General features: G+C 55.6%; 1 protein-coding gene across 1 annotated transcript; it reads left to right on the top strand.

The window, feature by feature from the left end:
* Positions 1–1,159: 1,159 nt before the first annotated feature.
* PAK6 (p21 (RAC1) activated kinase 6) lies at positions 1,160–24,902 on the top strand. Its single transcript, XM_007111663.3, has 9 exons — positions 1,160–1,250; positions 12,509–12,717; positions 13,579–14,217; positions 19,819–20,316; positions 20,440–20,573; positions 20,940–21,066; positions 21,167–21,292; positions 21,774–21,908; positions 23,429–24,902. Exons 2-9 carry the CDS (start codon positions 12,514–12,516, stop codon positions 23,594–23,596), a joined length of 2,031 nt encoding a protein of 676 aa, XP_007111725.1. The 5' UTR covers positions 1,160–1,250; positions 12,509–12,513; the 3' UTR covers positions 23,597–24,902.
* The last annotated feature ends 103 nt before the right edge of the window (positions 24,903–25,005 follow it).

Below are 25,005 nucleotides of genomic sequence, written 5' to 3'. Positions count from 1 at the left end.
GCAGGGTCTGACAAGGGAATTGGAATCTCTTTAAATCCCACTTTTCTGCCTGCACAAGGGGGCTACCCCAAGACAGCCGTAGGGCCTTGTCGCGCGATGGGACAGGACAGGCCAAGGTGGTAGGTTTCAGGATTCCAGCCGGGGTCTCCAGGGTGGGTGGGTGGGACGCACCACCCAAGTGTGCGTCTGCAGTGCAAATTAAGGAGCTCATTACACAGAGGCGCTCGGAGGACAGTCCAGGTCAGGCCTCTAGGCCGCAGCCCAGGGTCCGAGGGGCCACGTGTACGTCACAGCGGGCGGCCGGGGCCGGCACCGGAAGGCAAAGGGCCGGCGGGAGACGGAGCCGAGCGGGTAGGGGGAAAGGGTTGAGAAAGGGGGCGCCCCTCGGGCAGAGAGGCTCCTGGCCGCGGCCCCTGCGCCCCTCGGCGGCTTTTCCCGGGCTCTGCGTTCGCGGCTTCCTACCTGAGGCCACACCCCGAAATCAAACTCGCGGCAGGTGAAGCCGGCGCTGCACAAACATGTAAGCGCGGCCTCCCCTCGTTGTTCCCGGCGCCTCCCGGCGGAGGGCGGGTCGGGATCCCGCGGCCTCTCCCAGAGCTCCGGGGGCTTCCCGCTCGGCAGGTGGGTGCCCCGACCACCGGGGTGCTGCGAGCCCTGCCCGGGTAGGGGCCGGGACGGGGGACAGGCCTCCCGCACGCGCGGCTCCCGGTTCTCGGGTGTTCATTCCCCGAAGTGCGGGGCCGCCGGCGCGGGCCGAGGGGAGTCGGCGGCGCCGGCAGCGGACCTCGCTCCGCGTGGGCGCCCGGCCCTCGCGCCCAGGCTGGCGGGGGGCTTCGTCCCAGAGGGTGCCTCACTCGGGCGGCCGAGGCGGGGCCGGTGGCCGCGCTGGGTCGGAGCTAGGAGAGCAGAGGGGCCGGAAGCGCTGAGCCCGCTGTCCCCTCGTCCCCGTGCGCCCTGCGGGGAGCCCGCCGCCTCCGCTCGCTCGCACCTGAGAAGGTGGCTCAGCCGGAGGCGGGCGGCCGGGTGCGGGGCGAGGGGGGAGGTTCCGAATGCTCTGGATTCCGGCCAGTCGCGAAATCCGCGGGGACACTTACTACATCGGTCACAATTAATTTCTGACCTGTTTCCACCCAGGCCTCGGAGGACTGGCCCGCGAAGGTCCTCAGTTCCTTCTCCTCGGTGCCTGAGAGCTCTGCCCACTGAAGAGTGAGGAGTCCGGAGAAAGAGGAGGCAGGGAAGGCGGCCCAGAGGTGAGTAGCCCATGGAGGGTGTCCAGGGGCCCTCTCGGGACCTCTGTGAGGGACAGGCTGGGACAGTGGGCGGGCAGGTGGCCCTCCTAGGCTGGCCCGTTCTCGGTACTGTTAGGCAGTGGTCCCTACTAGGTGCCATTTCTCAGTCCTTAGTGAATGTGCCTTGTTACTTCACCCGCCTCGGCCCACTGGAGGCACGCATACGGCTTCAAATGCCCCGCCCTGGCTCCTGGCCCATCCTCCTCCTGTCCTCCTGTCTGCTGCCGGTCAGGGCCGAGGCAATGTCACCAAGGCCAGTGCACTACATTCTTGTTTGGGAAAGAGGCTCCCAAACAGGAAGGGCAGGAGCAGGCCCAGCATCCGTGCTGAGCAGGCCAGGAGGCAGCCCCAGCCAGAGGTGCTGCTGGGCGGATCCCAGCCTGCCGTCAGCTCATTCCCCAGCTGTCCAACCTGCTAAAATCTCTCCAGCTTTGCCCACACCCAGTGAGTGGCATCCACCCTGGGAGGGAGATGCTGCTGGGAGCACCAAGGGCTAAGACATGAGGAGTTCCCAGGGTGTAGGCTGCATTTTCTGTATCTTGCCCCATTCTGGCGCGAGCTCTGCTGTGAGTTCTCCTCAGGCCATATGTAGGACAGTGGTAGAGAACACATTTGGAACCAGAAAGAGCTGGGTTCGAATTCTGACATTTTGCCTTTGATTCCTTAAGCAAGTTGCTTTACTTCTCTCCCAACTTTAATGTCCTTATCTATAACATGGGGGTGATCATGCCTTCCTCATAGGGCAGTTGTGAGAAGTCACAATGAAAACTGATAAAGGAGAACAGCCCCAGCAGGAAGCTACCTGCCTAGCCTCCAGTTTGGGGAAAGGTTAAGCTCCCCGAGCCCTCTTCTCTTGGAGAACTTTGAGAATGGTCTGGCTGTGTGGCAAGAGATTATGGAGGACATTAGAGCAAAGCAATGGGAATAAAGTAACGGCAGAGGGTCCGTGCAGGGTGGGTAGTAAGGTGGCCCCAGAGAAGGGGCCATTTCTGGAAGGGAATCCCGCTTTGGAAGCAGAAACATCAGCACGCTCTGTACACATCACACGGCTTCACCTGTCCATAGGTGACCCTGGACACACTGTTACCACCTGCGCAGCCTGGGGCAGAGAGAGAGACTGGCTTGAGGTTTCCAGTCCTATCTCTACCCAGAGTAGTTGTGTGATGTGGGGCAGGTCGTTTGACTTCTCTGGGTGCACTAGGCATGGTGCAAGAGCTTGGAGCTTGGGTTTGATTCCCAGCTACACACTCACCATATCAGACAATTACTTCTCTCTCAGCCTCGGTTTCTTCACTTGTAAAATTAAGCTCATAAAACCTACCTCGTAGAGTCGTGACCATTAAATGCACTAGTGAAAGGCGCCTAGTACAGTGTCTGACACATGCTAGGCACTTTATACACGTGTATGTGTAGGTTCCCTTTCTCAGCTCCTCCCTCTCCCCAGTCACTTGCCATTCTTAAAACGCACCCAGTAAAACAGGTTTGGCCCGTGTCACTGCAGTATTGTGAACTTGGAGTGAGGAGGGGAACAATGTAGTGATACAGAAAGTTAAGGTCTGTAAAAACATAATCTCTTTGTGACTAGGGGACTTAATCCTGTGACTTGGGGACTCTGGAGATTCTTTCTGGCTAGGCACTGAGGACTCAGTGATGAGGTCTCGAGCCTCTATATGTGGAAGCTGTTGAAAATCTGGGGTAGTGAAGAGGTGCCTGGTCTGCAGCTCTCCCAGTCTTCACTCCTCCCTTGGAGATTATGCCATGCCCAGGACACCCCAGTGCTGCGGACTGGGGAAGCGGTTAGGATTCCAAGTACGGCGAACAGAGGTCAGAGGGCTGCTCTGGCTTGAGCCGCTGCTGGACAGCGGCAGCACAGCACTTGCAGGCTGGAGCTGGGCCCAAAAGGCAGGCCAGAGTCAACACTGACCTTCCCTGGCCGGCCAGCCTAGCTCTTCGGCCTCTCATTCAGCTGGAGTGTTGACACAAGTGATTGAATGAGACTTATTATCATATTCTTTTCAACAACAGCCCCATTATCTTTCCCCTGGGGAGTCACCGGGACCTGTAGTGTGGGAATGACAACAAGGTGGGGAGCCGAGACATTTTGGCGTGTTCTGTGCACCGTGCCCCCTGCCCTGCACACTCAGCTTCTCTCTGGGCCACTCGGGTGCGTCAGAAGAACCTCAGGGGACTGCTCTACATCCCCGGGATGCTCCACACTTCCACACAGCGGCCCTGGGCAGATCTTAAATAGTGCCTGTGGGCAGTGGCAGTAAGGGCCACAGCCCTCAGGACCCATCCACAGCCCTAGGACCCATCCACCCTACAGGGGACAGCTGGGCAGAAGAGCAAATGAAATTCTCTTCAGGCCCTTCCCCTGGTGTATTGCTAGGGGACAGGAAGAGTGCTGGGGTGCCACCTCTCATGTCACGTGAAGAGGGCAGATGGCAGGCCTGGACCCCTGGTGGAAGCTGAGGGAGGACGGAGCTCAGCCCCACACGAAGGATGAGCTGTGAGGGGACAGAGAGACAGAGGGCAGGGGCCTCCGAAAGGGGGAGGAGCCCCCCATCACTGAACTCATTGGAGCAAGGCGAGCAGGGCGTGGACCGGCTCCTGTCGGGAATGCCACCGAAGGATTGAAAATTGGGCAGGGGCGAAGGGGAGGCCATAGCCCATCGGTAAGTCCCACAGGTGGGTGGCGCAGGTCAGGGTGGGGTCTGGCAACATCTATTTGGAAAAGCCAGCTGAACTGCACGAGAGCAAGTATTTTGTTTTGTTCACCATGGTCCCCAGAGCCTGGAGCAGAGCAGATGCACAACAAATGAATTTATCAAATAAGTGAATGAATAATATAATTTCATATTTAAACAAACTCCAGAAACTAAAATTTGCGAAAGATCTTCCTAGCTGATGAGAATACTCCAATGAAAGACTGGCTTCTGTCCAGGATAATATCAAGCAGGGGCCTTCGAGGCACATTCCTCTTCAAGGAAGGGTGTGGGATGACGGTTCCCAAAGGGCGTTATGAAGAGGTTGGGCAGCAGACCTCGGGGTCGGGGTGAAAGGGCCCAGCCCTGGAGGTGGCAGGGTCCTCCACCAGCCCCTCTGTGACTGGATGGTGGCAGTAGTGGGGGTACCTTTGTAAGTGCTCTAGGACTCAGGGGATTACCTCTATCTCGATGTCACAGAGCGTCTTGCGTGGGTCTGAGAATGACAGGCTGGGGTGGTGGGAGGTGACAGCTAACTGCAGCCTTGTTCACATCTGGATCAGATTAACAGGGGCATTCCCCTTCTTTGCTGCTCCACTTGGGCAAATCACTTAATCTCTCTGAACAAGGGTTTCCTCATCTGCATAACGGGTACAATAATAGGCCTACCTCACCGGCTTGTGGCGAGGATTCTGTGTGTGAAATGCTCAGCCCAGAGCCTGATGCTTATACTAGGCACTCCCTGAGTGACAATTACTAAAAATACCCAAAACAGCCCCTCCAACTAGGACAGATGCTGTTTCCTTCCTCACTGTACCTGGAGAAGCTGGCAGAAGTGAATAAGTCCATGCCCCTGTTGGCCCCGGAAACGCTGAGGCTTAGAAAGGAAGAGTGGGCCAGAATCACAAGCGGAACTTAGGAACGCCACGCCCCAGGTCCACGCTGAGCCCGCACTCAGCCCTGACAAGCCGACCGTGCCTCCCTCAAGGGGAGCCTAGGCACGCACCCCACTCTCACTCTCTGACCCTCAGAGGGAACAGGGCCCCAGGTGCAGCTGCCTTCTCTCTTCCCACTCGTCTGGAAATGGAGGGGAATCCCACCAGCCTCATCCTAACAGTTTACATCCCAGAACTCACACAGCCAACCAAATCCTGCTCCCCTCAGAGTGGCTGCAAGCTCCTTCAGACTTGCTTTCTGGGAACCACCTTCCCAGCCTGTAGTGCGTTCTTGTGAATCCCTTCAGTGGGCTGAGTGTCCTTTCCTTGAAAGGAATTTGATGTGTGGGAACAGGCAAAACTCACTGGAAGCCGGGTCTAGGCGGCAAGGCAACCTCGTTGGACACCAGCTCTTCTGGTGAAAAGCAGAGGCCACAGGTTAGGAAGACACTTGATGCTGGCCCAAGATGGGCCCCAAAGTTGATTCCCAAGAGGACTTCTAGAAGTCCTGGAGCACGTCTGCAACAGGCAGTTTCACTCCCAAGGGTCTGCCACAAATGGCAATGCTCACTGGAAAGTCTGTGCTCTGGTTTGAGGTTTAAGTGCAGACTCATTTCTCCATGGTTCTGGTTGGGGAACCAACAGCTTGGTGGCCCTGGAGCCCCAGGCCCTGGCAGACGGATGTCTCCTCCCCCAGAGGAAAAGCAGTTTGAGGGGGTGACCCACCCAGCACAGCTGTCTGCTGTCCCTGTTGTAGACCCTGGACCAGCTGAGCCACAGTGCCTGGTCTGGGGGCCCTCACCACCCAGACCCCATGGCACCGTGGAACACTGGCATCAGCCACAAAGCTCTGCCCACCACTCCTCAAGCCAGGCCTGCTGGTTGCCTGACTTGAGGCTGAGACCCTACTGGGGGGACGTGGACCTGTGCTGGAGAAAATACTCTCCTGCTGTTCCTGCGGCTCTTTCCATGTGTGCCAGGCCCTGACATCACAGCTGCCAAGGCAAGCTCTTTAGAACACCGCACCACCACCACTGCAGGGCAAAAAAAAAACCAGACAAACAAGCCCTGGTTCCAAACAAAGTAAGGGTCAGCCTGCAAGTCAAGACAGCGCCAGTCTCCCTTGGCCTCTGACTCACAGATCAGCCCAGGAAAGAACCTAGTAATCTTGGTTGAGGGAGCTGGCCCTTGGCCCATCCCCTTCTACACGGACTGCCCAGCCCCCTTCCTGTTCACAGAGACCCCTGGGAAGGAGATTAACAACAGCCCGAGTCCCTCTGAGTGGGCATGGTGGACGGAGCAGGGCTTTGGAACCAGATCTGGGTTTAAACACCAACTCGGTCATTTCCTGGTTCTGTGACCCTGGGTAAATTATTCAGCCTCCCTGAGCCTCATCTGGATTTGTAGATAATAATAATAGCTCCTACCTCCCATGCTCGTTGTGAGGATTAAATTAGTTGGTGCTTGGAAAGGGCCTAGCATGTAGTAGTAGGTGCTCAAGAAAAGTTACTTCCCTTTCTCTCTGGAGTCTCCTGCTCCTCTGACATGATAGTCCCACCCCTCAGTGACCCCAGGCCTGTGGCTCCCTGAACTCTCCCACCAGCTCCACCCTCCGTTTTACTGGGTGTGACAGCATTTCCTCCAGAAGCCTCTGCCAGGAACTGACCTGCTCCCCATCTGCCAGGCTCTGGCTGGAGGAAGCAGCCTCAGCAGGAGCTGTGCCGGGGGTGGGGGTGGGGGTGGGGGTTAGCATCACTGCCTCTGGCGGGGGGGGGGGGGGGGGTGGGGGGGGGGGGGGGGGGGGGGGGGGAGCTTCCTTCTAAAGCTGGTTGGGGCAGGGCCCTCCCCTCCCCTCCCCTCCCCTCCCCTCCCCTCCCCTCCCCTCCCCTCCCCTCCCCTCCTCTCCCCTCCCCTCCCCAGTGATGGGCATCCTTCTCTGGTCCAGTCATGGGCCAGCCTGCTGGCTGGAAGGTGATGTCCTCGGCCATTCTCAGAAGAGGAATGTTCAAAGCATTCCTCAATCGTAAAGGTGCATCCCAGCCTGAGAAAGATTCCTCAGCACCTCCCCACACTGCGTTGGGGTGAGGTGTCAGACCAGATGGGAGGGGCTCGGGCAGCAGAGGTCACTCTGAGCCAGAGCTGGCGCCCTGCCTCTGCCCATTTCTACTTCAGTGGCCAAGGCCCACATCATTTCTGTCAGGCTAAGCAGAAGGAAAGGCAGGGACTGGCTCTCTGAGGGAACAGTATCCTCCTTCCTCCTCCAGAGTACCTTCTTTAGGGAAAGCTCTTCCACTAGGTGAGTGGAGTGTGGATGCAAAGAGGTGGTGCTTCTCGGATGGCAGTTTTAAAGGCGGGCATGGCCTGATTTGATTTAACCTCACGGCCGACTCAGCACCCCCTCTCCCTCAGCCCCGAGGTCCTTGGGCTTGTCAGAAGGCGGGAAACTGGGTGGAAGATGGAGACCTAGGAATGGCAAGTGAGGGCCCCTGTCTGCGCATTCGTGTGTGTGTCCAGGACATGGAGCTGGAGGGATGCAGGGGATGCTTGGGTCTCAGGTGATTGACACCCAGTGACCTGGCAACATTGCATACTTAAGTGGGTGAGTATCTCTTAGGAAACTCAGTGCTCGTGGATCAGTCTTTTCTTTATTTAAAAATATTTTGTTTTCTTTAGAAAGGCAGCCCGTCATCTTTAAGGAAAGTTCAGAAGAGTAGAAAGATGGGGTAGGAGGAAGTCACCTGGAACCCCACCAGTCAAACACAACAACAATGAATATTTTGCTGTATTTCCTTCAAATATTCATTATATTCATACTGCATTTACAGATTAGTCTAGGTGAAATCTTTAGAAAGAATTTCCTACTCCTAACCTAGGCCTGCTTTGGACAAAGAAAACCTTGATAGTTTAATTTGTCCTCGGGACCTATGGGTGTGGATAGGTTTGGGCCCCAGCAGGTCACGGGCTCCAGGAGAGCCCATCAGATTTGGGCTCTCCATAGTCACTGGGGCAGGGGATGGCCAGACTAGGGGTTACCCTCTCTCCTGCCCCCCACCATCACTCCCACCAGCTTTATTATTTTTAACTTTCACATTTAGATCCAATTAGTTTGGGGATATGATATGAATTCATTTTTCCATACTCCTTTTTTTTTTTCATATGGATATCTAATTGCTTCAGCTACATTTATGGAAAAGATCATCTGTTCCCTACCATATTGCAGTGTCACCTTTGTCATAAATTAAGTGACCTTATGTGAGTGGGTCTATTTCTGGATTCTCTCTTCTGTTCCACTGGCCTACTCATCAGTCTTTGTGCCATTTTCACACTGTATTAATTGTGGTTGCTTTATAATAAATCTTGATATCTAGTAGTGTAACCCTCCAACTTTGTTCTTCAAGATTGTTTTGACTATTCCTGATTCTTTAAGTTTCTCTGTACATTTTAGAATCAGTTTGTAAATTTCTACCGAAAGAAGTATGCTGGGATTTTGACTGAGATTGCAATAACTCTGTAGGTTAATTTGGGAATAATTGATATCTTTATAATATTGAGGCTTCCAATCTATGAACATTCTTTATTATCTTTAATGTTTGATATTTTTCAATGTAGAGACCTTGCGCATCTTTGATTAGATGTATTCCTAGGTATCTGATATTTTTAATGTAAAGTGGGAAAGGGTGTCTGAGGGGTTTTTCCCTAATAACACTTCTGACAGCAAGTGAGAGGGTTTTTCTCCTCCTGAGATCATTTCTCCAACTCTCTGACACCAACTGGGTGTTCAACAATTCAATTTGATTCTGACACTAACTACCTGGATTAGCACAGACTCCTCAGGCTCAGCCCCACAAACTGCCCCCCACTTTGGATTCCGGTTACAAGGCCCAGGTCCCCGTACCTCTGACCGGCTGGCTAATAATTGAGGTTCCCACGACCCCCTCCTCACATTTGATAATTTGCTAGGATGGCTGGTGGAAGTCAGGAAGGCACTTTACTATTACCAGTTCATTAAGATGCAGCTTAGGAACAGCCAAATGGAAGAGATGCCTAACGCACAGGGCAGGGTATGGGGGAAGGGTGCAGAGCTTCCATGCCCTCCCCAGACGCGTCACCCTCTCAGGACCTTGAGGCGTTCACCCGCCCTGAATCCTATCTCAGAGGGGTTTTTATGGAGGTTTCATTAAGTAGGCACAATTGATTAAATCATTGGTTACTGATGATTAACTCAATCTCCAGCCCCTCTTCCCTCCCCAGAGGTGGGAATGGGGAGGCTGAAAGTTCCAACATTCTTGTCACTCTGGGGATTCCAAGAGTTTTAAGAGCTCTGTGCCAGGAATGGGGGGCAGGCAGGGTGTGGGGTATACAAAGACCAAACGTCTATTTCCCATTGTACCACAGAATCTTTTTTTAAATTTCATTTTCTATTTGTTTGTTGCTGGTATGCAAAAATACAATTTTTTTTATATTGACCTTGAATTGGGGACTTCTAAAATTCCCATTTAATCCCAAAAGTTTGTATGTAGATTTTTCTATGTACACAGTCATATTGTCCCAGGCAGTGTTGGCCTCACCGTGGTTTTGGGCAAGTCCTGGCAGCCTCCCTTTAGGTGTGGATTTCCCGCTAGCTAAGTGGCTGGCTCTGATTTCTAAATCTCTACTCCCCCTCCCCCAAAGCCTGAGCTCAGTTCATTGCTTCTGTCAGCTCTCCACCTCCGCTGTAACCCCTGGATCCTAGGACTCTGCACTGTCCTTCTTTCTCCTCAGGCCCTTCCTGCTGCCTGTGGGAAGAACTTATTTTGGAATAGCTGTTAGGGTGGACTCAGGAGGGGCATCCCAGAGTCATGTAGACCATTTGCTAAAGATGCTTTCCAGGAACTTCCCTGGCAGTCCAATGGTTAAGATTCCATGCTTCCACTGCAGGGGGCGAGGGTTCCACCGATCCCGATCCCTGGTCGGGGAGCATGCTGCGGTGCAGCCAAAACCAAAAAACTGAAAAAAAAAACAAAAACAAAAAAGATGCTTTCCCTGTGCATTCCTGCAGCAAACTCTGGGCCTTTGGGTGCGGCCAGGGAGTTGGGGCCAGGGATGTTCTGGTGGGGGGAGAGGGAAGTATTAGCCACCTCTTTTGCAACTCTAGGCTGTGTCCCTACTCCTCCAGAAGGGTTTACAGAGTGGGGAGGAGAGTGAAACCATCAGCTGAGCTAATCCAGAGATAGAGGGTCTGTCAGGACAGAACTGCAGAACTGAGACTCTTCTGTAGCCAAAGACTACAGGGAGGAAGTCAAGCTTTACCAAGCCATGAAAAGTCTATGTCGTGGAGAGGTGACGAGGGCCCCAGAACGAGAAATCAGGCATGACCCCTGCCAGGTGACTCCCGAGAGGACAGGAGTTGGGCATCACTGCCAGACTTGGATCTGCTCACGTTCTGATGTCTGCAGGGACCTGAGCTGAGAGACAGGATGCACGGAGAGGTAACATAGCAAGAGAAACAGCCCCTTTTTCCTGGGAATTCGCTCACTTAACACTCCCTAAACTCTGTGCGTTATTTTTTATTAACCGCATTCTATAGATGAAGAACGCTGAGGCTCAAATCATTTAGGTAACTCGCTCAAAGTCTCCCCAAATTAGTGGAAGACTCCCTGCAACTCACCTGTAACTCAAACAGTTATATTTCATTCCAAAGTCCTTGGTCCTTGGGGCTCCTGCACATGTGGCTTTGCCTGGTGGGAATGTTTGGTATATTTCCTGAATCTCAAGGTCCCAAAAAGTGGCTGCCATTCCAAGAGGTATGACATGGATTCAGATTGATTCATGCTTGGTGAATGCCTAGTGGAGAGACTTGGCTGTTTGAGCCCCCTGCCTTCCCGAGTGGCACCAGCTGCCTCCCAGATCTGTGACCTGCTCCAGAACCTGTGAAAGTGACCAGGAAAATTCTCTCTCCGGAGCAGGAACAAAAAGAGAGTGCCATGGCACAGATCTATCCAGTTCTGTAGATAGATGAATGATCCAAGCATTCGATTCAAGAAACAAACGTGTCTTATTGAAACAAACCTAGAAGTGACTTTTTCAGCTGACACAAGAGCCCACTGAGTGTCCTTAGGCACCCATCGCCCCACACAAATGCACTGAGCTATTCTGAGCCACTTCAAATACAATAGCATTCTAGTGGGTACCCCCAACCCTGTCTTCTATGTGGTCCCAGCCCAGGGCTCCCTGTAGGTGAGGCCAGAGCAGCACTTTGGAAGAGTCACTTTGCCTCCTGGGTCTCCAGTCTCCCTCTCTCAGATCTGCATGCCGGTGTCACTCAGAGCTGTTGTTAGAGCTTAATAGGGCCTAAGGCAAACCCAAACCAGCAAGGTGAGGGATGGAGGTTTGACTGCAGGTGATGTTTTGTACAATCAGAGTTCTGAGACCAGAGAGAAGGGGACCCAGAGGGAGGTGGGCTTTCTCTTCCTGGAGAGCTTTTCCCCTAAGATAGCTGCCCTCACCCACCCCAGCAGTGCCCTTAGCTCAGGGCCTTTCCAGAATTAGGGCCGAGTACCTGGGGACCATGAGGGCCCTTTTAGTTTGGTCCCTGATGGGGCAACATGTCTCTGAGTCAGCAGCTTGACTTTTTATGAAGTTGTATGTCACATTAACAGTTTTTGTTTTTGAACCATCCTGGGACAAACCCGAGTTGACTGTGATATAAAAGAAACAAACAAAAAAACCCCTTTAACGAACGATTGGATTCAATTTGCTAATTTTGTTTAGGATTTTCATTTATGTTCAGAAGTGAAATTGGTTCAAATTTTCCTTTCCTTTTACTATTTTTTTTTAATTTATTTAATTTATTTATTTTTGGCTGCGTTGGGTCTTCGTTGCTGCACGTGGGCTTTCTCTAGCTGCAGCGAGTGGGGGCTACTCTTTGTTGCAGTGCGCGGACTTCTCATTGCGGCGGCTTCTCTTGTTGCAGAGCACGGGCTCTAGGCACGCAGGCTTCAGTAGTTGTTGCTCGCGGGCTCTAGAGTGCAGGTTCAGTAATTGTGGCGCACAGGCTTAGTTGCTCTGCGGCATGTGGGATCGTCCCGGGCCAGGGGTCAAACCCGTGTCCCCTGCATTGGCAGGCGGATTCTTAACCACTGCGCCACCAGGGGGCTTCCTTGTACTATTCTTATCTGGTTTAAGAATCAAGATCATACTTCATAAAATGAGTTTGCCAGCTTTCCTCCCTCTTCCCCACCCCCCTTTTAATTCTTCGATGGTGGAATGTTAATTGTCATGGACTTTGGATCTTATAAAAACACACCCCCAGGGTCTGCCTCCTCAGCAGGGGACTTGGCGCAGATGAGAAAACAGACACCTCTTTTCCTCTTTTGTAGTCTGTGTTGGCTTATTTATGGGGCTTTTGCTGCTTCTGGGACCGCTCTGCGGGGAGCTAGCCATTTCCCTGAGGGAGTAGGCCTGAGAGGTGGGCCGGTGCAGGGGGTTGAAGCAGGGGAGGGAGCCTGGGGCCCCAGCACCCACTGCGGCCACCTGTCCTTCCCGGGGCCAGGCTCCTGTGAAGCCCCCTCTGGAACTCAGTCTGACCCTCCCCACGCAGGCACCATGTTCCGCAAGAAAAAAAAGAAACGCCCTGAGATCTCAGCCCCACAGAATTTCCAGCACCGCGTCCACACCTCCTTCGACCCCAAAGAAGGCAAGTTCGTGGGCCTCCCCCCACAATGGCAGAACATCCTGGACACACTGCGGCGACCCAAGCCCCTAGTGGACCCTTCACGCATCACCCGGGTGCAGCTCCAGCCCATGAAGGTGAGGCGGGCATCAGGGGTGGCGGAGGGGGAGGATTCAGACCATCCCCCTTCACAGAGGGCTGCTGGCAAGACCACACAGGCACCTGAAGAACCACCTGATTACCAGCTATCAATTAGCCAGGATGTCTTCATTCCCTGCCTCTCGTTCTCTCCCTGGGTGACCCAGGGAGGGGGATCCTGGGGAGTCCCTCTCCACAGGGTGGTAGGGTTACCAGATTTAGCAAATAAAAATACAGGATGCCCAGTGCAATGTGAGTTTCAGATAACAAATAATCTTTAAGTATGTCCCATGCAAAATTTGGACCTGCAGCCCCTGTGGGGCTGGGGGCTCTCACAGACCCGGGGGATTAAGTTATGTGGGTCAGGAGGGGTTGATGCAAGAGGCTGATAGGGGTTGGGGTCAGGGTCCTGTCAGGGTTTGGAGGCTGCAAAGCCAGTACGCGTGGAGGAGAGCCCTGGACTGGTGCGTGTCCCTTGGAAGGCCACACACAGATAGAGCTGGAGAACGGCAGCGGGCCCCAGGCAGGGCCTGCAGTCTCCCCAGCTCCCAAAGGTCAGCTTGCCTGCACCATCAGGCACGCTGGATTGAACGCCATGGCTACTCACCTGTCTGCCCTGCTAGACTGTGGGCCCGTGAAAATGAGGCTTCTCCCTGTATCCGTCCGCCAGCACAGGCCTGGCCCGCTGTGGGCCCTGGGAAGGGGCTAAAAAATTGAGAATAGATGGATGACCCAGCAACCGAGGTCCATGGGTGCTCCTCCCCGAGGCCCCCCGGGGAGGCTCTCTGACCTGGTCCCCACCCAGCGCCCCCTCCCTGCCATGACAGGAGGCTCACCACGCTCTTCCCCCTCCCCTGCAGACAGTGGTGCGGGGCAGCGCGGCGCCCACGGACGGCTACATCTCGGGGCTGCTCAACGATATCCAGAAGTTGTCAGTCATCATCAGCTCCAACACCCTGCGCGGCCGCAGCCCCACCAGCCGGCGGCGGGCACAGTCCCTGGGGCTGCTAGGGGATGAGCAGTGGGCCGCCGACCCGGACATGTACTTGCAGAGCCCCCAGTCTGAGCACAGGGACCCCCATGGCCTCTACCTCAGCTGCAACGGGGCCGCACCAGCAGGGCGCAGGCACGTGCCATGGCCCGAGCCACAGAGCCCGCGGGTCCTGCCCAGTGGGCTGGCCACCAAGGCACAGTCCCTGGGCCCCACCGAGTTCCAGGGTGCCCCGCAGCGCTGCCTGCAGAGCTCCCCAACCGGCACCTCGGCCTCCACAGCCGCGGGCAGGCGGGGGCCCAAGGCTGCCGGGCATGGCTCTGAGGAGGCCCGGCCACAGTCCTGCCTGGTGGGCTTGGCTGCAGGCAGGCCGGGAGGGGAGGGCAGCCCCAGCCCTAAGACCCTGGAGAGCAGCCTGAAGCGCAGGCTGTTCCGAAGCATGTTCCTGTCTGCTCCTGCCGCCGCCCCTCCAAGCAGCAGCAAGCCAGGCCCTCCACCACAGAGCAAGGTAGGTCAGGCCGCGGCCCCCTCTGGGGCCACTCTTGACAGGGCAGGGAGCCTGGCCCGGCAGCATCCACTGGGGACACAGGCCCTGCCCGGCCTTCCCCACTTACAGGGTCGGGTGGGGGAAAGCATGAGGTAAACAGATCATCAGCTGAGGATTCTACCCTGAACCAGCTGAGCCCTCGTGCTCCAAAGGCTTCGCACGTGTGAGTCAGATGTTGCAAGCCAGGTCGTTTTCCGGGGGCCTCTGAGGGGCTATGGTACGCCTCAGCTGACATTCCTGCCCTCTGGGATGTGTCTAGGCGGACCACACGGGGAGGCAGGCACCCCTGAAAAAGCAGCACCTTTAACCACAAGCCCAGACCCTCCCCTGCCCCCAGTGCCCAGCGACCCCACCCAGGCCCCAGCAGAGGTAGGTGCTCCAGCCCCGGGGGTGGGGGGCAGGGTCTCTCTGGCTCCCTTTTCTGATCTTTTTTCTTCCTGGACCCCCAGCTTGTCCCAGTGCTCTCCTGAGGTCATGCACAGCCTCTCTGCGCTGCTTCTCCCACAGGCTTATGTTACCCCTTCTCTAGTGAGGATTCTTCCCTCCCTCCCTCCCTCCTTCCCTCCCTCCCTTCCTTCCTTCCTTCCTTCCCTTTTTCTAGTAGTTCTTGCTTTGTTTGACATTCCTGTAATTATTTATTCTCATACTGTGTGCCATATGAAAAGCTAGAGGATTGAATTTGCCTGGGTCTGGGAGCAACAGGAGAGCTGACTTTTGGCGTGTGACAACCCTCAAATGCACATATTTTTCTTGTAAAAAAGGAAACAGTGAAGGGAGCCCTAGTGGTGACATTTTTTGGCAGGCCGAGGAGAACATTTTTGCTTCTTACATGCCCTGTGACATCCTGTCCGTGGTGACAGTAAAATCCTTTCCCATTTGGCAGATGAGAAGACTGACTCAGAGAGCGTGGGACAACCCCCTGGTGTCGCGAACGAGTCAGCCAAAGGTGGGAGGGAAGGCTTTTCCATGAAGGCATCTTTTAGCTCCTCCCTGAGGGTCCGGCAGAAATGAGCTTAGGCTGCAGCACAAGGGTTGTAAGTCTCACCTAAGAAACCACCACCGACAGCGGCATGAGTAATGGAGCCCCCCCTTCCTGGATGGCGTCAGTGTGTCCAGCCCAATCGTGGAGGGGCGGTGGGGGGTTGAGGAGTGGCCTGGACCCTCAACCCCATCTAAGTCACTGCCAGCCCAAGGCACCCAGGGAAGGTTCTGGGCTTTGTGCCCTCCAGTCCACACTGGGACAAAGGACGGTAGGCTGGGATCCCCTGTGGGGCAGGGGCTTTAGGGAGGAACAGATGAGACGTGGCTTGATATGCCCGTGAGAAAACATGAATGCCTGTGAGCCGAGGGGTCTCTGGAAAGCTGTGCCCCTGGGGAGACATTCCCCAGAAAACTAAGGTGGGAGCAGGACACTGCACCCTGCCAGGAAGTGCACTTCGAGAGTCCTGCTGGGGTGGGGGGTGGTTTCAGGGATTTGGAGAAAGGGGGTGTCAAAACTGGTATGCATGGTCCTGGGCTCCTGCCAGCACCCCACAGCAGGGGGCAGGCCAACCCCCCACCCCTGCACACCCCCATAGCACCTACTGTGGGCCACTGCTGCGGGCTGTACAAGGTCACCCCTGCACCTGAGGAGGCAGGTGGTGCTCATCCGGGGCTCAGAAACACCACAGTTCCAAATCCAGGGGAGCGGTTTCCTTCTTGGCCCCCTGGGCACACCTTCCTAGATGGATGTTCTCAAGCCAGGCCTCTGAAAGGTGGGGCCGAGACTGTCCCACAACCGCTCTGGGCCAGCGCTTCTCAACCCTCTACTATTGACGTTTGGATCAGATAATCCTTTGTTGCAGGGGCTCTTCTGGGTGTTGAAGGATACTTAGAAGCATCTCTGGCCTCTACGCACTAGATGCTAGTAGCACCCCTCAGATGGGAGAACCCCAAATCCCTCCAGACATTGCCAAATGTTCCTTGAGGGAAAAAAATCACCCCCAGTTGAGAGCCACTGCTCTCAGCAAATTACCATATGGTTGGGAAGCATTCAGTTTCCTCCTCCTCCCCCAAGGCCTGGGCCCTGGGAACCGAGACCAGGCCAGCAGCCAGCCCTCCGCACTCAGCACATCCCAGAGGTTGGCTCTGAACACTCACAGCAACTCCTAAAGAAGCAGTCCATGCACTAGTGCCCTGGGAGGGCAGGCCACCAATGGCCACAGCGTGCCAGGTGTGGCTGCGGGAGGGTCTGTGACCCTAGAGCTCTTGTACTCAGCCCCAGGCAGCTTGGCCTGCACTCACTCGCTTTGGCTAAAGAGCAAAAGGAGACCTCAAGTGGGGACAGAGAGGGAGATATAGAAGTGGTCCCACTTAGCGGCAGAAAGGCCACATCAGAAAGACCTCAACAATCAGCAAACCTTGGTTAAGCACCTACTGTGTACCATGTACTCAGTTACATGCCAAGGATCCCCAGTAGGACCACTGCATAGGGATCAGAGGTTAAGCTGACCAGGTATGAAGTCTGGCCTTGTCCCTTACTGCTTAGTGACTCTAGGCAAGTTACTTAACCTCTCTGAGCCTGTTTCCTCATCTACCAATGTAGATAATAATATTACCCATGGGCTAATAAAACAATCCACAGGGCTATGAGAATTAAATGAGATAATGCATTTAAGGCCCTTGTCAAAGTGGTAAGCCCTCAATAAAATGGCTTTAGTATTTCTTAAATATTATGAAATGGCCTCTGCCTGGGCGGCACTAACAGAACAGCCTCCCGAGCCCACAGCTGGAGAGCCTGGCCCTGTCTTCTTAGCCTGGGAAGGGAACATGAGGCATCATTGTAACTCCATGTACAACTCTTCTTTCTAGTGGCTTCCTGCCCAAGAAGAGGCCTCAGTCACACAAGTAACTCCAGAATTAATCCAGAGCCCCTAACAATTAATTCCACCTTTTGTCCCCCTTTCCCTTTCTTGGAGTGGTTTAACACGTTTCATCTGGTCCTTTCTTGTGGTTACGTTAAGTAAAATCTCCCTCCTTGTGGAGACAGGCAGCAAGGCCCACAAAGGGACACTTGGGACCAGACCCTGCTGAGGTGAAGACCAAGCCTGGCCCGACCACCCCCGTATCCTATGTCCCATGTCCCAGGCCACGTCAGTGCTGCCCACCCCCCGCCCCCCACGATCCGTCTGCCGCTTCCATCCACCTGCTGCAGCCTCGGCCCCTGAGCTCAGCCAGCACCTGCGGCAGGGTCTCCACAGGGGCCTTGACAGCCGGGGGAAGCAAACCCACCTCCTCAGCCCCTCTGCATGACTTGTCCCCACCCTCCCCGTATCCACTCATCCTCAGAGCAGAGAGCTCATGCAGGAGGCCGGGAGGCCAGAAGGAGAGGGAAACTGTTTTACTGCCTTCCTTAGAAATCCAGAGTGGAGAGAGGTCAAGGGCCATGAGAGCAATCTCAAGAGCAGCTTTAGGAGCTTTTCGGATCCCCAGTCTCTGCCCAGCCCCACACAGATGCTCAGAGAGCACATTTTCTGTGTTAGGTCCATGCCTTGCAGGCCAGCAGGCAGCCTTTTCACAGAGCCTTGGAGGCTGCTACCGGGTGACATCTCATGGTCCTTCAGCCCTGGTTGTGGCCTTACAGCCTTGGTGGTGGCCATGCTCCCTCCACCCCGAGTCCCAGCCCTCCCACAGGCTCCCCAAGGCCATGGAATTACAGAGCTGCTCAAATTGTGGTCCAAGGTTCCTCTCACATCAAAAGCCAGGGGCCTTGCTAAAATGCAGAGTCCCTGCCCTAGGGACCTACTGAAGCCATTTCCCAGGCCAGGGAATCTGCATTTTATCCAGCTCCCCAGATCACTGTGCCTTCATAGAGGAGACTGGGGCTCAGAGAGGGGGAATGGCCTAAGATTCATCACAAGTCAGAGTGGAGCAGGACTGGAACCCAGGTCCTGACCCCCCAGTCTGGAGTTCCCACTTCTCCACCACAACAGAGTAGGGAACGGGGGGTGAGGTCGGGTGCTGGTGCTGGCGGGGACAATCCATTTCCTGCACAGATGTGCTTGCTGGGTGGGGATAGAGTAGTCCCGGCAGTCTCGGCAGGTTTTCCTGGCTCCCTCACCTCGAGGGCTGAGCACGAGCCAGGCACGGCCTGGCAGAGGCTGGAGCACACTCAGTGGGCCTGCGGGGCTGGGGGTGGCAGAGCCTACCACAGCATGGCTCTCTGCCAGAAGAGGCACCGTGCACATGCCCGATCCTAGGCAAGGCCAGGGACTGGGATGAGGGCCCTGAAGTCTAGGGGGGAAGGGGTGCTGAAGAGGTTGAAAAGGCTCTGGCTGAGCCTGGTAGCGCCCAAGGCCCAGATTCAAGCAGCCCAGCCCAAGCTGAGTGCTTGAGTAGATTCCCTGGAAGCTGATTCCGTTTTGAGGATGAGGACCAGCACCCTCTGGGCACCTAGACAACCGCCTATGAGATGGGCTCTGAGATGTTCCGGGAAGGTCTCTCTGCAGCTCCTCAGGTGTCCCCCGTTAGGTCGCATATGACCCTCTCCAGGTGGCCCTTTTAAACATACACAATCCCCGGGAAGGGTCCTGCTGCACTTGGCCAGCTCCTTGAGGAAACCCAGGGATGGGACCCTTTCCTGCTGGGGCTGCCCGGAGGGCTGGGCCTGAGCAGGACTCACTGGGGGCCCAGCCTGCAGCTCAGTTCCATCTTCCCTCCCTCTCTCCCTCCTTCCCTCCCTCCCTCCCTCCTTCCCTCCCTGCCAGAGACCAGAAAGATAGGCCCCCTGCCTTCTCTTCCTTCTTGGGGGTCATCAGCCAGGAGTTCCATGTGGCTAGTGGAGGGGCTGCTCTGGGGAGCCCTGAGGAAACCCCCTCACCCCTGGCCCCAAGGCTTGGGTTTGGCTGGACCTACCCTCCTGATTCCAAATCTCTCTAGCACCAGATCCCCAGCCCAGGAGACACCTGAGGACCCCCCAAGATGGTAGCATGGCTCTGTGGTCCTCTGTTGGGGACCTAATCTCACTGCACAGACACGCAGACTCCCCGTTGTCAGGAACAAGCAGGACTATCAGACGGCAGCCGTGGCTTCCCTGCCCTCTCCTGGGAGTCAGTCACAGCTGCCTCGCCGCAGCCCCCGCCCCTATGCCCAGGGCCTCTTCTGCCCGCATGGGCCCTTGGGTAGGGTAGCCACGGTTGTGAACGCCTCTGACCCAGCTTGCCTCCTGGTGGCCTCCCTGGGGTCTGGCTGTCAGTCACCCAAGAAAGAAATACCGGCCCAGGACACCCCAGGGACTCGGCTTTGTCTTCGCAGGAAGGACAGTGTGGATATAAAGAGCTGTTGTTTTGTCTGCTCACCTGGGAACACTGGGGGTTGACTTCTCAAGCAGGACTATGGTTTGGCTTCAGCTCCATTTGAAAATCTTTGCTTGCAGCACCTCCCACATTAGCCTGATGCCCAGCCCGGCTCTGCCCAACCCTGCCAGTGTCCAGAGGTCACGGCAGCCACCCCCTGCCTCTGGGAAGGGTACTCCAAATGCTCCCACAGCCAAACCCTTTTCTGTTTCTTCCTTTCTCCCTGCAGCCCAACTCCTCTTTCAGACCACTGCAGAAAGACCACCCCTCAAGCCTGGTGGCCAAGGCCCAGTCCTTGCCCTCAGACCAGCCCGTGGGGACCTTCAGCCCTCTGGCCACCTCGAATACCAGCAGCCCCCAGAAGTCCCTCCGCACAGCCCCAGCTGCCGGCCCTCCTCCAGGACGGTCTTCACCGGCAGGCTCCCCCCGCACCCGGCATGCCCAGATCAGCACCAGCAACCTGTACCTGCCCCAGGACCCCGCAGTGGCCAAGGGTGCCCTGGCTGGTGAGGAAACGGGCGTTGTGACACACGAGCAGTTCAAGGCTGCACTCAGGATGGTGGTGGACCAGGGTGACCCCCGGCTACTGCTGGACAGCTACGTGAAGATCGGCGAGGGCTCCACGGGCATCGTGTGCCTGGCCCGGGAGAAGCACTCGGGCCGCCAGGTGGCTGTCAAGATGATGGACCTCAGGAAGCAGCAGCGCAGGGAGCTACTCTTTAATGAGGTGGGAGGAGAGGGCGTGGCGGGGCATTTGGGACGGGCATCGATGGCGGAGGCAGGCTGGACGTCTGCAAGCAGGGGCAGTGGGGAGGGTGCCCGGCACTCAGGCGTCCCCTCCTGCCCCCAGGTGGTGATCATGCGGGACTACCAGCACCTCAACGTGGTGGAGATGTACAAGAGCTACCTGGTGGGCGAGGAGCTGTGGGTGCTTATGGAGTTCCTGCAGGGCGGGGCCCTCACGGACATCATCTCCCAAGTCAGGTGGGCAGCTGGGAGGGCTGGGACCCAGCGCTGGTTGCTCCCGCCACTGCCCTGGCAGGGATATTAGGCAGCCTCAGGCCCGGATGATTGGGGTGCCCTTCACGTGGTCCTGAGCCACCCTGCCCACCCCCATCTGTTCGGGTTAACAGACCCAGGGGTCTCAGGGCGGTGGGGAAGACACGAGGTCTCCAGCCTAGGCCCAGGCCCGTTTCCACCAGGGCTCTGGCCTGACTGGGCTCCCACACACATCGTCCAGGAGCTGTGGGGCCCCCTACCAGGGGCACCTACTCTGCCCAGCCCGTCTGCCCTGCGGCCCCGCCAAAGCTAACGTGCTCTTCTGCTGGTGGCCCTGCCTTCCCCGTCCAGGCTGAATGAGGAGCAGATCGCCACTGTGTGCGAGGCCGTGCTGCAGGCCCTGGCTTACCTGCACGCCCAGGGTGTCATCCACCGGGACATCAAGAGCGACTCCATCCTGCTGACCCTCGACGGCAGGGTAGGGCCCTTCCCAACCTGGCACACCCACGACCCCACTTCATGGCTCCTCCTCCTAGTTCGGCACCCACTCCCCTTTCTCCCTCTTACCCCAACCCCAGGTGAAACTCTCGGACTTCGGATTCTGTGCACAGATCAGCAAAGATGTCCCTAAGAGGAAGTCCCTGGTGGGAACCCCCTATTGGATGGCTCCTGAAGTGATCTCCAGGTGTCTGTATGCGACTGAGGTAACGGCTCCCTCCATCACCCAGTCCTCCCAGAAGAGGCTTGGGAACACATAGCTCTTCTACTTGTGGTCTCCTCCAGAGCCCCCCACCCAAAATAGCCCCGGTTGTCAGGTTCCCACATAGTCAATACCCTACCCCAACGTCCACTGCCCCCTTCCCACTCTTGGTTGGGTCTTCTCTGGCCTGTGACTTTGCTGCCACAAACTGGTCCCCAAAATGCTCTCCCCCAAGCGCAAGGGCAGGTTGGGGTATGGCCAGGCTCCCCCATGTGTGGTGGCCTTTCTAAGAAAGTGGCTGACAGCTGTGTCCCTGCAGTCAGTGGTCACTCACGCAGGTTGTAGCTGACCACAGGGAAGGTGACCAGGAAGGAGGCCGACTCACCAGGGAAACCTGGGACCAGCTGCTCCCCTCCCCCTGCAGCATGTTGCTACCTAGGGACCAGACTCTGGCCAGTGGAGTCAGGGACATTCTCCTCCTGCAGGTGGATATCTGGTCTCTGGGTATCATGGTGATTGAGATGGTAGATGGAGAGCCACCCTACTTCAGTGACTCCCCAGTGCAAGCCATGAAGAGGCTCCGGGACAGCCCCCCACCCAAGCTGAAGAACTTTCACAAGGTCAGTCGGTACACAAGGTATGACCCTGCAGGCCCCATTCTTCCTGAGGCTTCAAGGATCAGAGTCTGGGCTGTCAGGCCCAGCCTCTCCCTCCCACAGAAACCAGAGGGCCCGGGCTCCCGGAAAAGGCTCCTCTTTCTCCACACAAATCCCGCCCCTTGGTGTGGAGCCTAGTCACAAACTCCCATGGTCACTCCAACAAGTTTCCACCTGCAGACAACTGACAGGAGCCTGAAAGAAGGGAAAGCAAGCCCGGCGGGAGTCCCTGATGTCCTGGGAAAGAATCTAGAGAAGTTAACTGAGCAGTAATGCCTCTACCCCATCTGTCAGGGGAGGCATGCCAAGGCACAGTGTTCCCAGTCCATCACAGAGAATTGGCTTGCCCTCCATCAATGTACATCCTAACCACATCTGAGCCATTTTTCCCTTAAAACCAATCACTTAGCATAAGTGACCTAATTCAAGGTCCATCCATGTAGTCACAAATAGCAGGATTTCCTTCTTTTTATGGCTGAATAACATCCCATAGTGTGTGTGTGTGTGTGTGTGTGTGTGTGTGTGTGTGTGTGTGTGTGTAACGCTTTTCTGCCAAATCCACCCAAACCCACAGTCCTTACCTGTGGGGCACCCCCTGCTGGTAGCCAGCTCAGCACAGGGCTGCAGAATGGCACTGCCATCTGGTGGCCAGAGTGAGAAATGTCCCAGAGGGTTGAAGCTCAGTCTCTTAAGTGCAAAATAGTTCTGTAGCCCTGCTGGATGGGAGGAGAGACAGGAAACACTTTCTGAGACAGCTGGTCCTTGGAACCCACACTCCTGACCCCCTAGACTAGCAGATATTTCTAATTGGCTAATTCCCCAGAGGATGCAGCCTTCCGTTACAGCCTAAGACTCAGCCTTATCCCAAAATATTGACTCAAAATGAACCAGGGTAAGCCCTTGACTTAGACTCTAAGGCTTAGAGAAATAAAGGAATCTTCCTTTTTCAGGTCCCACTTTGTTCTTTTCTATTTTTCAAAACACTCCTTCCTCCCTGACCTCTTTTTTTATCTTCACTAAAGCCCTATGTAGCAGACAGGGAAAGCACATTTTATCATTAGCCCATTTTACAGATGACAAAACTGAGCTCTAGAGAAAAGTATAACTTGCTGGAGATTAGGGATAGACCCAGGACTGGATCACTGAGTACCAATCCCGTGCCTCTTTCCACAGAGCCTGAACACTGAGAGCCCTGAGAAGCAGCGTGGTGCGTGGGCTGTATTTGGAGCCCAGCTCCCCAGCTCTCCTGGTATCCTAATTCCATTGCTCACCAGCACCCCCTATAGGTGAACTGGCCACCTTTCCTGGACTGATGCTGACTTTCTTTACCTACCTGATAGTCCAGAAAGTACTGAGCCTGGGAGGAACCAGGAAGTAAGAAATAAGAGAATTTAAGACTTTCAAATGACAGTGGGGCCAGGCAGATTGGGTCACCCCAAAGTGGCTGCAAACTGTGGCTTCCTCTCACTGCCCTGCCTCCACAGGTCTCCCCAGTGCTGCGAGACTTCCTGGAACGGATGCTGGTGCGAGACCCCCAGGAGAGAGCCACGGCCCAGGAGCTCCTGGACCACCCCTTCCTGCTGCAGACGGGGCTGCCCGAGTGCCTGGTACCCCTGATCCAGCTCTACCGCAAGCAGACCTCCACCTGCTGAGCCCAGCCCCACAGTGCGCCTGCCACCTGTGCCCACAGGCAGGGGACACTGGGCCACCAACTTGCCAACAGGGCCTGGCTGCCTGCCTCATTCTCTCAGTATTCTCTCCAAAGATTGAATGTGAAGCCCCGACCCTGCCCTCCTGCCCCTCAGCCCACTGGGCCAGGCCGGACCTGCCCCTCAGTCACTTTCCCTCCCAAGAGTTCCCAGTTGCCTTTGGGATGATGGACACCCCTTCTGCAGGATGACCCTTTGTTATTTGCACAGGGATATTTCTATGAAACATGGAGACCAGTGCTTCTGGCCACTGTGGCCAACACAGCAGTAAAGGCTGCTGCAGCTTTTTTTTTTTAAGTAGTAGTACACGAGCATCCCAGGTCACCCAAGAGGCAGACTGCCTGTCTTCATCAGGATGCTTGCTGTTCTCAGCTCCAGTTCCAAATCCTGGGGTCTGGAAGGTGTTTATTGCCTGATTCCATCTTCCTCCCTTGTGTCTGACTTCCTGAAGGCACAGTCCCACCTGCACCTGCTTCCCGACCACCCTGTGCTGACAACACACTCCCTGCACAGCCCGCACCCAACTGTGAACAGCCTGCTCAGAGGCCGTGAGGGGGAGGGGAATTTTCCGGGTGAAAGAGGAAGAAGGCAACTGGCGGTAAAGTGGGCTCACTTTACAGGATGCGTGTGTGTGTGTGTGTGTGTGTGTGTGTGTGTGTGTGTGTGTGTGTGTGGTGTGGAGGAAGGTCACCCACGTCTGTCTTCGGTTAGGCTTCTCCATCTTCTCTCCCATTAAGCTCTGCTCTGAAGGTGACCTGCTTCCTTGGCCTGGTTTCCCACCTCTTAAGTCCCGGGGTTCTACCTGACCAGTGAAGAGGTCTGTATTGAGTCGAACACATCCTGGGGGCCTGGCCGGTTTCCGAGTTTCTCCTGTACTGTGGAATCTGAGAGCCAGGGACCAGAATGGTGAGGGAACAAACTTGTTTTACCTGTGAGCTTCATTTTAACAACCAGGTCATCGGGGACCCGCTGTTCTTTTGTGTGCTTGGGGGACCTGTTCTTTTCAAAATCCTGGTCTGGGGGAGGTGAACCAGCTCCCGATTCCATCATGTCACTGGAATGGGCACCCCATTTGTGCGAACCACCTGCCCCTAGCTGCCTCCTCAGACACCTGTCTCCTTGTCCTCCTCCCCTCCCCACCTTCAGGGCTGTTGTGAGACAGGGAATCCCAGGGAAGAACTCCAGGTGTCTAGACCCTATCTAGATAATATTTTTAGATTCCTCTATCCCTAGTGGCCTGCTTTGGGGCAAAAAAAAAAAAAAAAAAAAAAAAAATTGCAAGGACTTTTTTTTAAGGGTCAGAGTTTTAAAAACAAAAGCATTGTCCCTTTTGTGAATTGTTTGCACTTGTG

Source organism: Physeter macrocephalus, chromosome 11, assembly GCF_002837175.3.
Source record: "Physeter macrocephalus isolate SW-GA chromosome 11, ASM283717v5, whole genome shotgun sequence".
NCBI lineage: Eukaryota > Metazoa > Chordata > Mammalia > Artiodactyla > Physeteridae > Physeter > Physeter macrocephalus.
This window is presented reverse-complemented; position numbering and strand designations above follow the sequence as displayed.